This window comes from Physeter macrocephalus, chromosome 1, assembly GCF_002837175.3.
Source record: "Physeter macrocephalus isolate SW-GA chromosome 1, ASM283717v5, whole genome shotgun sequence".
Lineage (NCBI taxonomy): Eukaryota > Metazoa > Chordata > Mammalia > Artiodactyla > Physeteridae > Physeter > Physeter macrocephalus.
Window position 1 is genome coordinate 112,602,604 of NC_041214.2, and position 12,402 is coordinate 112,615,005.

A 12,402-nucleotide genomic window follows, 5' to 3' on the forward strand; every position below is an offset into this window, starting at 1 on the left:
CTGGCCTCTCCCGTTGCGGAGCACAGGCTCCGGACGCGCAGGCTCAGCGGCCATGGCTCACGGGCCCAGCCGCTCCGCGGCATGTGGGATCTACGCGGACCGGGGAACGAAGCCGTGACCCCTGCATCGGCAGGCGGACTCTCAACCACTGCGCCACCAGGGAAGCCCAGCAGCCAACATATTTGACTCCTTTTGTCCTTGACAGTGGATCTTTGCAGGCATGCCCTGTGCTCCTGCTGGCTCCCCCAGCCTTCTGTCCTCTGCAGTTACCTTCTCTGGGGCCAGACCACCTCTCCTGCCCTTGCTTGAATGGCATTATTTACTCAGTTTCATCAGAAACTGTCTCTCTGTCTATTTTTTTTACAAAAGGGAATGCTCAGCACATCCAGTTTTGGACCCCTTTATGGAAAATCCCAAGGCACAAAGGAACCAGCATTAATATTATGGAAAGTCTCTGTTCTGAGTTTCTGGAGCTTTCCTTTAACATCATTGTTTACACACCATTGCCCGCCTTCACCTCCCTTTCTCAGGCTCAGCTCTGCCACATAGCAGGTGACTAACAAATAGTTGTTGACTAACCAGGAAAATTGTTTTCTAAACGATCTTAATTTTTAACTAGTTTTCTACACCTGAAAAGTGGGAACTTTGTGTGCAAAATATAAGATCATTTTTTTTACAATCCTAATGTAAACATTCCTAAACTTTCTTCTTGAAATGAAATTTCATCCTGCATATGTTTAATAATGTGTTTGTGTGTGTGTGTCCATAACTATTTTCCTTCCTTGGATTTAGCTAAACAAGCCCAAACATGTGCTATTAATGATTTAAATTATTACCTGGCTATTCATTCAGTCAGGTGTTAAAAGAGCATGAACAGGCCAATTCAACTGTTGTTCGTCACCCTGCCCACTTACACACACACACGTACACGCATGTATTCATGTATATACAACCGTATGCTAGCCATCAATTGACCCTTGTCTTTTATATTTCATAAATGGCGGGCAGTCTCAGCCTAGACATGGCACTTTCCAGTACTGGTATATCAGGTGGCAGGGACAGAGGCTCAATACCTTCTCTTGCTCTGAATTAAACACAGCAGGATGACATTACCTCTCTGGATCCTGATTACACTCTTCCAGATGCCCAATCCCCAAATGATGGCGGTCTGCAGCCCACACACAATGGCCACCAGCACCTTGAGGTTACACGCACGGCAGGAAGCCATGGGGAATCCAAACCACAAATCCACTTTGCTTCTTTTCTTCTTGAGCCAAGAACTTTAATCAAAAACTCTTCTAAAAAAAATAATCCCTTCTCTCAGGGTTCTATCAGTCAGATGTCCTCATTTTTTAGGATTTTTGAGGTTAATCAGGCAGGAAGCAGCTCAAATCACCTAATAAAAGGTACACAGTGTGCTTGCAATTTCCTCATCCTTCACTGAATGAGAACATGAAAAAAGTGATTGGGGTTATGGGGAAGGAAGATGACTCAGGGCAATAAAGGAGAAAGGGAGTGAATAGCTAACCGGGTCAAAGTGTAAATGTCCTGAAAAGCAAGGAAGTGGGGAAGGGAACAAAAAAGTAAAAAAAAAAAAAAAAAAAAGAAGAGAAGTCAGGAAGGCAGTGGACCTGGGGATCACCTGTGGTTCAGCTTCCTGTGTTTTGTTAGGAGGCTCTAGCAGAGGTAGACCAGCAGGCACTCCAGGCTGTCCACTGAGGTCAAACAGTGATGCCCACGCATGATGCCAGTACTTGCACGTCTTTAAGAAGCCCATACTTTGACAGCTACAGTTGGTGAATGGGCGTTACTGGCACATGAATTTTGAAAAGCACTGAAGGCAGCATTATGACCCATCTGTTATGGGCTGAGCTGTGTTCCCCTAAAAATTCATATGGTGAAGTAGTACCTAGAATATGACCTTATTTGGAGATAGGGTCATTACAGGAGGTAATCAAGTCAAAGTGAGGTCATTAGAGTTGTCCCTAACCCAATATGACTGATGTCCTTATACAAAGAGGAAATTTGGACACAGATATGCGTAGAGAGAAGAGGATGTGAAGAGACAAGGGGAGAAGACAGCCGTCTACAAGCCAAGGAAAGAGGATGTGAACAGATCCTTCCCTCCCAGGCCTCAGAAGGAAACAACGCTGCCAAATGCCTTGATTTTGGCCTTCTAATCTCCAGAACTGCTTAACAAGAAAGTTCTGTTGTTTAAGCCACTCAGCTGTAGTACTTTGTTACAGCAGCTGTAGCAAACCAATCCACCATATGAGTCACTGTCAGCTGGTGTCTCTGCAGCTGCAGCTCTGACCCTCTCCTGCCCAGAGGCCCATGTTCTTCTTCTCTACCCCTTCTCCACTCTCAAATGAAAGAATGAATGAATGCATGCATATCCACCTCCGCAGTTAGAGATCTGTTCCTGGTAGATTCAGATAGGTTTTACAAAAGAGGACACATTTAAGCTGAATTTTTTCAACCTCCAAACAACTATGTATTTTTCCCTATTCTCTACAACACTCACTTCATCAAAACAAAGCTTGCGGGGGACACACACATAGGCTCTAAACTTTACCTCACCCAGGGGTTTCAGAAAAACATACCGGTGTATCCCAAAATGGAAGAACTTAGAGGCAATGCTGCCAAAACACCAAATAGATGAAGGTGAATCCATTATCTCATTTACTGTGAATAGATTAAAAAATATCTGTTTCTGATATGTCTACATGTACATGCACAGAAAATATCTGGAAGTGTAGATAAAAAAATTCCTCTTGGGAATCTGAGGGATCTGATGAGAAATGTAGTTTTCATTTTACACCCCTTTTATGATTTGAAGTTTTCACCTTATGCATTTATTATTTTTTCAATTATTACAATAATAAATATATCTATGATTTCTTCAATAATAAAGGGAATAATTTTCAATAAATAGCAAATGTAAGAAAAAGAATACCAAGCACTATGCTATGCACTTTACATATCTGTATCTCATTTATAAATATGTACAATAACCCCATGGAACAGATACTGTTACCCACTGCATGAATGAAGAAATTAGACTTGGGTGCTATTACTCTCAACAGGAGCTCTGTGGTTAAGGAAATCTGGGTGACACTAGGTGACATAAAGGTAACAGCTTTCTTCAATTCTAGGATTTCTCAGAGCCTTTCAATGTTCAAACACCTTGTGAATTATCAAGTTGCCAGCATTATTTGACCACAGAATCCTCTTCTCGAGAAGAATCTCTCAGAAATAGCATTCTTAGGAATATGCTTTGGAAACACTGTCTTGCATGAACATCTGCAGAATGGTCGTAATTGAACTGTATGACTATAGGCACTGATCATGGGCTCATGTTTGCCATGTGGTAATGGTATTCATCTCGTGGAGGGTTCCAGATATTTTGAAGAGGTTGTACACTGGTGATTGAAAACTGACTTTGGTGGTGCTCAGACATTTTTTCTTCCACACCTGACAGAAGTGCTGGAATTCTGGGATGTTACAGTGGCCATAGCTTTTTAGTGCTTTCATATCTTCATCTAGAGGCCAACTATCCAGCTAGGAACTCTAGAAATTCATAAAACAGAAGAAATCCCTAGGCACAGAAATTTAGATGTTGACATTCATATAACAGCATGAATTTCAATTGGTTATAGACAAATATATAAAGTCATCAATTTATATACACACACATATTAAGAAGACAAAGAAGGAAAGGAAAAGAACTAAACAGGGAATAATTCATTTATTCATTCATTCTACCCATGCAGACGTCACACTACATGCTGGGGATAAAATAGTGAACAAGAGAGGCAAGGTCCCTGCTCTCACATAGCTTACACTCAGGGAGGCCTGGATTTGTACTGACTTTGTCTCATTTGCTCTGTGACCCAGGACAAGCTACATAAGCTTTTAAATCTCTGTTTCTTCATATTTTAAACAACCTATGTGAGGCCTTTTGTTCCTGAAAATTTCAGTCCTAAAGTCATAGTTGAGGAAGCCCAGAGCAGATTCAGAATCCAGCGGGGTAAGGAGGGGATCCAAAATGGGGGAGGGCAAAAGGCAGGGGAGAGCCTGGAATGAGATGTCAGACCCCAAGCAGGGTGAATAAGGCATCCATGTGATGGGGAGAGGCAGCCTGGCATGAGGTTTCAGAAGCAAGGGGTGAGGAAGGTGTCCAGGTGAGAGATAGCCCCATGTGGGAAATCAAAGCTAGAGCAGAGAGAGGAGGGCAGTCCTTCAGAGACGGAGAGGGGTCAGGAAGACATCTTCATGGGGGGACTGGTTGGTGTGGGAAGTCAGAGCCATAGTTAGTGAGAAGGGTATCCACATGGGGTAGCAGCCTGGACTAGGGAGTCATACCCCAGGCAGGAAGAGAAGGGTGTCCACACTGGGTGGAGGTGGGGGTGAAGAGCAAAGATCAGTTACATACTGGATGATCAAACAGCTAAACATTTAAGAATAATCAGAGCCAAGTTCCTTACTCTAAAAGGGAGTTACAACTGTGGAAAGGGAGAAACTTGACTTCCATAAGAATTTCAAAACAAGTAATCAGAAATGTGGAGAAAGAAACAAAGTACAAGTAATCAGAAACGTGGAGAAAGAAACAAAGTTACATGCAATCAATTCTGAAAGAAGCAATATCCTGCAGGGAAAGTGGCTGTCAGAAAAATGAGTAAATGCAGTCCTGAACTTCTTACCCAAAAGAGGAAAACTTTTGACTACAACAAAGACAAGTGTTTCAAAGAAAGTGTATGATATTACTTTTTATTTCTAATACTTGAACTAAATAATTTCCAATGTGTCTTAAAAAAAACTATAGGGCTTCCCTGGTGGCGTAGCGGTTGAGAGTCCCCCTGCTGATGCAGGGGACACGGGTTCGTGCCCCGGTCCGGGAAGATCCCACATGCCGCAGAGCGGCTGGGCCCGTGAGCCATGGCCGCTGAGCCTGCGCGTCCGGAGCCTGTGCTCCGCAACGGGAGAGGCCGCAACAGTGAGAGGCCCACGTACCGCAAAAAAAAAAAAAAAAAAAAAAAAAAAAAAATGATGCTTATGAAATACTATAATCCATTAAATAAAACAGGAAACCTACTGAATCTGAAACTCTGCGGGTGCGGCCCCGCAATCTGTGTTTTAATTAGTCCCCCAACGTGATGCCCACAGACATTTGGTGAGAATTACCCTTTAGGGTAATTCCCCCAAAGGGAGTGAATCGTTTGCAGCAAATTAGCAAATGGCAAGAGATTAAATGGCTTTTTCATGTAATGGGAAATTCCTTTGTTAATGCTTATGGGAAATCTCATGGTTTTAAAGATTGACAGATATTCAAATAAGTATGCTAAAATTCATAAGGAGCCTGTATTTTTGTCACATATGAAACTACCATTCTGTTTTATCTTATTCATTTATTTAAACAGATTTTAATGAGTTTATACCCAGAAGTGTCAAGAAGTTCTGAAATCCTTTTTATTTCCCTACCATCTGGATTGTGACCCCCATCAGAGAGTTAAGTATACAGAAACCTGCTTACCTTACTTCCCATGGCATTGATGACCAAGTCCAGCCTCAACTTCCCCACCTGTTATACCTTAGAGATGAGCCTCTGAGTTTCTCCATTGGAAAACCTCTCAGTGGCATTAGCTACCTCTTAATTAGTGAAGAGTCTGAGCCACTGCTAACAGAGAAACCCTTGAACTCACCTGTTTGTATATCTACACAACCCTACCATCCTCTGTTTCTACCTGGCGGTCAGTGGAGAACAGGAAGAAAGGTATCCACAAAAGTTTTTCTGGGCCAAGAGGAAGTTACCAAGTCACTCACCTTTCTTCCTTGTGCCTTCCGGTTTTCCTCTGCTCTGTACGCCATTGCTCTTCAGGTGCCTCCTACACTGCCCAGAGCAAGATGTTCCAGATGGGATCTCCAGGGCTGATGGATACATAGAAGGAAGTAACTGCTTAACACTAGTAGAAGTTTGTTGCCTACGAAATTCAGGTATGTGTGGAAGATGCTGGACTCTGATTAATGTAACCCTGAGCTAATCTCTCCATGCCCCAGAAGATGAAAGAAAAGGAACCTCAAATTCTTTCTTAGTTTTAAATTTACTTCTGCATCTTGCTCCAGAGAACCTCAATTTCTCTCTTCATCTATTCTGACTTGTTCCTTTTAAATTTCTTTTCCTGTTTTCTCCTCTTTTTCACCCCCCATATCTGAGCTAATGGGAACAGGTATGTGGTCAAGACTGAAAGAGAGAAATGGTCCATTGTGGGTTAGGTTAAGAAACATAGTGTGGGAAATAGTTTGATTTTATTCTTTTCCTTCTAGAAACCCTGATTCAGGTGAAAGGCAAATCCAGAATTTATAGCAACTAGACAAGAGCTTCAGCCAAGAAATACTAGTCCCATGTAACACTAGTCCTTCTGAAAATAGTAATATGAAATCCTAAGCTTAGCTGAGGCAAGATGAGTTGATATTTTCAATGTCCTGCATCAAAAAGCACTATGATTTATACCTTAACAAGAAAATATTCTAGATCCTAAATCTCTCCATTTAGTATAATTTTACAGAAATCAGTGGCACAGATATCAGTTATCTATTTTTGTATAATAGGCCACTCCAAAACTTAGTGATTTAAAACACAACCACCATGTATTTGCTCATAACCAGGTAATTTGGGAAGGACTCAGCAGCGACGGCTTTGCTCCACATGATCATTTAGCCTAGTCATCTGGAAGTTTGACAGGAGCTTCAAGGATACAAGATGGCCTTTCTCACATATCTGGGATCTCAGCTGAGGTGACCAGAAAGGCCAAGTTGACTGGACCTCTCTCTACCTCATGGTCTGTGCTTCTCAATGGCCTCTTCCTCCTTGAAGATTTCCCAACAGAATAGCCTTGCCTCCTTCACATTCAGGCTGGGTTCTAAGATGGCAACGGTGTAAGCTGAAAGGCCTCTTAAAGTCTAAGACCATAATTTGCTACATTATGCCCTTAGCACATTCCACTGGTCAAAGAAAATCATAAGGCCTGTACAGATTCAATGTTGGAGGGAGCTACAAAAAGGCATGAATTCAAGGAGGCAGAATTACTGGGGGCTATGAAGTTTAATGTTATGTGTCAACTAAGCTAGACCCTGCCACCCTGTTATTGGTCAAACATTATTCTAGGTGTTTCTGTGAAGGTATTTTTAAGATGAGATTAATGTTTTCATCTGTAGACTTTGAGCAAAGTGGAGTACCCTCATCCAACCGGTTGAAGGCCTTAGTATAAAAACACTGACCTGGGCTTCCCTGGTGGCGCAGCCTGCCGATACAGGGGACGCGAGTTCGTGCCCCGGTCCGGGAGGATCCCACATGCTGCAGAGCGACTGGGCCCGTGACCCATGGCCGCTGAGCCTGCGCATCCGGAGCCTGTGCTCCGCGGCGGGAGAGGCCAGAGCAGTGAGAGGCCCGCGTGCCGAAAAAAAAAAAAAAACAAAACACTGACCTCCACTGAAGAGGGAATTCTGCCAGCAGACTGCCTTTGGACTCAAACTGCAGCATCAGCTCTTTCCAGCCTGCCTTCCCAGCCAGTCTTCTGAAAAGCTTTGGAGCACACCCTGCAGATTTTGGGCTTGACAACGTCCACAATGAGTCAGTTCTTTAAAATATATAAATTACATATATATATATGGGATAAATTAGGAGTTTGGGATTAAAATATATGCATTACTACATATAAAACAGATAACCAACAAGGACCTACTGTATAGCACAGGGAACTGTACTCAATATCTTGTAATAACCTATAATGGAAGAGAATGTAAAGAAATAATATATGTATGTATAACTGAATCGCTTTGCTGTATACCTGAAACTAACACAACATTGTAAATCAACTCTCTCTCTCTCTCTCTCTCTCTCTCCTTCTCTCTCCCTCTCCCTCTCCCTCTCCCTCTCTCTCTCTCTCTATATATATATATCTTATTGGTTTTGTTTCTGGAGAACCTTGGCTAATACAGGGAGCACCTTGTAATAATAACCATGCATTTTCCAGATAAAGACTGTAATCCCCAGAAAGCTTAACAATATTATATGATACTCAAGGAGTTTGTTATCTAGTTAGAGAGCAAGCATATAAAAAGTTAGAGCACACCAAAGACAACAATGCAGAAGTTACTAGTTCATAAATGATTTACTCTATAAGTGTAAACTCTACCTTCCTGAGGAATGTTGGACAAAAAAACAGTTAAGGAAACTTGCCAACCTGAGTGGGGCCATAAAGCCTCTGAAGTGGAAAGAGCATAAATGTATAACCAAACCAAGTTGTCAGCAGTTTCTCAATAAGCACAACACGTTTTATGGTTGGTAATAAAACTTAGGAGAGATAATATCTTCATCACTGGCATTGCCATATAACCTTCAGCATGCCATTTTACAGTTCAAATACATGCCTTATTTTGAAGTCTAAAACATTAAACTTAAAGTTATTGTTAGAGTAATGAATGTATTAGTTTTCTATGGCTGCTGTAACAAAGTACCAATAAACTGAGTGGCTTAACTGAGAAATATATTGTCTCACAGTTCTGGAAGCTTATAAGTCCAAGATCAAGTTATTGGTGGGGTCATCCTCCCTCCCTCTGAAGGTGCTGGAGAAGAATCTGTCTAACCCTCTCTCCTAGCTTCTAGTGGTTTACTGGCATCTTTGGCATTTCTTGACTTGTAGACATATCACCCTGGTCTGTGCCTTCCTATTCACATGGCATTCTCCCTATGTGGGTATCTTTGTCAAAATCTCCTCTTTTTATTAAGGACACAAGCCCTACTGGATTGGGGTCCACCCTACTGCAGTATGGCCTCATCTTAACTAATTATGTCTACAACAACCCTATTTCCAAATAAGGGCACATTCTGAGGTATTGGAGGTTAGGACTTCAACATATGAACTCGGGGAGACACAATTCAACCCATCATAATGGGTTAGAGTACTAATAAATTAAAATCTAAGATATTTTTAAATAACCCAAACTCTTCCTCTAACAATGCTTGTGGTCTGACTTTGGGTTAAGGAAGCTTCTTTTGAGATGTGAACCTGGCACTTTGGCTTATGAATTGTGTTTCCACGCTTTGCCACTAGAGGGTAGCATCATTACTATTGTTTTTTTCTGCTGGTAAGCCTATTTACACAGTAACATCAGACACTTTTTTCAGGGGGGTGGGGGTGGTGAAGGTATCATTTGGGAAGAATAGAATGTCCTGGTCATACCTGTCCTGGCAATTCCTCTCCTGGATTTTTGCTATGGGCTAAATGTTTGTGTGCCTCCAAAATTCATGTGTTGAATCTCTAATCACCAGTGTGATGGTATATTTGGAGGTGAGGTCTCTGGGAGGCAATTAGGTCATCAGGGTGGAGCCTTCATGATGGGATTAACGCCTTTATAAAAAAGAGACTGGAGAGAGATAATCTGTTTCTCCCACCAGGAAGTGGGCCTTTACCAGACACCAGATCTGCTGGCACCATGATCTCGGACTTCCCAGACTCCAGAATTGTGAGAAATAAACATTTGTCATTTAAGCTACCCAGCTTACGGTGTTCTATTATAGCAGCCCAAACTGACTAAGACAATTTCTGACCAGAATCAAATCACCAGAGATATTCAAACAGAAGCCAAAGTCTTTTCCTCTGAATGGGACCTTTGTGTGGAAAGCAGGGCTGGGGGACAGAGGGTCTTAAGAATAAGGCACGTCCCTTTAAGAAAGAACTGAGCCATTCACCATGCAGTCATGTAGCCTCTGAAGTGGAAAGAGCCATCTCTCTCCCTCACCCACCCCCCGCCCCAGGGTCAGGAGATTTATTGATCTATCCCATCATGGGCTTGGCCACTAATTGACAGCATGATCTTAGACAAGTCACAAACCCTGGTCTCAGAGTCTTCACCCATAGACAACCTTTGAGGACCTATTTTCTCTAAATGATATCTTCCTTTGAATTTTCACTCTCCTTTCCACTCCAGACTCTAGCTCACCTTTCAATGCTACAGGTTGAGAAGGATTCCTTAGGCGCTACAATAGAGGCAAAAAAAGTGTGGTTGCCTTTAGGAGATTATAATATAGTAAGAAGGAAGCATTTATGTGCAGAGATAATTAGAGGACTGAATAGCATATGATCCGCTCTCTGGGCTCCATACTGTAGGAATTTCTAAACAGGAAGGTGTGGTATGAAGCAGTAGAAAAGAAAAGCTTTGAACTGGGCCTTAAAGAATCTCCAGAAGTTAGGCTGCAAGGAGGAGGGAAGACAGTGTGGGTAATACAACTTAGACATGGAAATTAAAATAAACAAGTTTTAGGGAACAGGGAGCAAGTCAGCATGATTGGTACAGGGGTCGTGTTGGACAATATAAGAGTATAACTCTATATTGAAATACCCTCAAAGTGATTTTATTTCATTCAGGTTCAGTGCTAGTCAATTTAGAATTGATCTGAGAGGCCAAGGGAACCTGAGTCAGTTTCTGAGCAGATGAGAGAGTTGTTCCAACCTCAATTGCTAAGCCCCTTGATTACTTGGCTGGGCTTCTTTCTGCATTTTAGAGCCTGTATGTATTTTGGCTTCAGACACCAGTTATCAAGTGGGGGATTATATTGGGCTCCAGCCCCAGCTTCTTAGTAAAGATCTTTAACCCTCCCTTTAGGACACTTGAAAACACGCAGAATAGCTCAAGATCATGAGAGGAAGCAGGTAAGAGGCACTTTCTTGCCTCCATTCTAACCTTTTGCATTAATCATATCAATTCCTCCCAAAACTCACACAAGCACTGAACACAGCTGTGTTGTCCCTGCTTTAAAGAGTTAAAGGCTCAGAAATACTGACAGCCCAGCTCAGAGCTGTTGAATTATCTTTAAAAGAGAGTGACCTAGAATTCATTAGGCTATCGTCTTAACATCTGTAAAAAGTGAGCAGTCTCATCAGATAGGAAATATATGGGAAAAAATGGGCAGTATTACATCAAGTTCAGAAATTTTTACTCTTAGAAGGAAATATAGTTAATATCTTAAGAGCTAAAGAATAATGAAATCCCTTCAAATGACATGACAGCCTGGGTGAGGACTGCAGGTTTTCATGAGTAGGCAGAGAAGACAGGCAATTTTAAGTATGACTCCAGCTGGGGAAGGCACCTTCCCTGTGCTGTGCAAGACTGGGAGACAGCCTGTGTGGAGGGTTTGATGTAGTGACTATAAGTAACTGCATTCAGCACATGCCATTAGGGTCACTGTCAAGAATCCTGTCCCATTCAATATCTGGGTCCAATACCTCAACAAGCAGACTAGGTGTTCCCTGACATTGTCTGTCATAAACAAATCATTTCCTTAACAGTAAGCCTATTTTAACATGGAAAGACTCGAGCTAAGTACAGAAATGTTTAAGAGCATCAAAATCATAATGTTGATATTTGTGCCTTAAGGAATTATGCATGTGTAGCATTTTAGGTATTTATCATTTTACAAATATTTTAATTTCATCTATGCAGATTAGTCTTGTAAGTTCAATTTATAAGTGTGCAATTGACTAACAAATTTACACTTGCAAGTTTCAGTTGAAATCTCACTAAGTTTATACAGTACTGGAATATTTAAGAAAACTTAAGTTTCACCACATTTATAAGTTTAATAAATTAGATTTGTAATAATAACAACTTGAGAAGATTTGATGGTTAATTGAAGTACTTAAGAATATAAAAAATATTTAATTCATAAATATAGTGAAGAAGTTTAAAGGGAAATCTAATTATCTAAGTTTAAAACTGTGCCCCAAACATTAAAGTCTCCTTAAAATTGAGTGTTAAAATTTGCTAGACTTAAAAATAGAATAATAATATTCATTAAATGAACTTAAAGGTATAAGAATGGCTTATATTTTTTCATTTTTACCAGTTTGGTCCAGAAACCCAATCACTCTATTCACTGCACTTCTCTTGAAGCACCTCTCCAAGCTTAAAGCAAAAATCTCCCTTCACTGCCATTTATTTAGGGGAAATTCTTTTCTATTATTTCATGCATGTCCTCTATTCTCTCAATCTTCCCATCTGGAATTCACATTAGAAAGAATATAGAATTTCTGGATCTATTCTCCATGTATACAGACTTTTCTTTCATGCTTTTTAATCTATTGACTCCATGTATTGGGGAGAACTTGTCACTTCTCAGCTTTTATTTTCACTGTTCCTGTAGCCCCGGTGACTCCTAAACCACATTATTAATACACATCCAACATACAATCAATACAACCTTGATTAATGAGCCCTAAAGTGACAAGGTGATGAGGAGGACACCAAGACGGTCATAACCTGATCTTCCACTTCAACAATGAGCTGGTAGTGCCATTAGAGGCTGCAGTTTCCCAAGCAAAGGCAGTTAGAGATCACAGAAAT

General features: G+C 41.2%; 1 protein-coding gene across 1 annotated transcript in view; it reads right to left on the reverse strand.

The window, feature by feature from the left end:
- The window catches only part of ADGRG7 (adhesion G protein-coupled receptor G7), a 99,968-nt gene extending 98,740 nt beyond the window's left edge, over positions 1-1,228 (reverse strand). The window contains exon 1 of the mRNA XM_055085566.1: positions 1,098-1,228. Coding sequence (XP_054941541.1) covers positions 1,098-1,228 — 131 coding nt within the window. The remainder of the gene's footprint in view (positions 1-1,097) is intronic.
- Between the last annotated feature and the right edge of the window lie 11,174 nt (positions 1,229-12,402).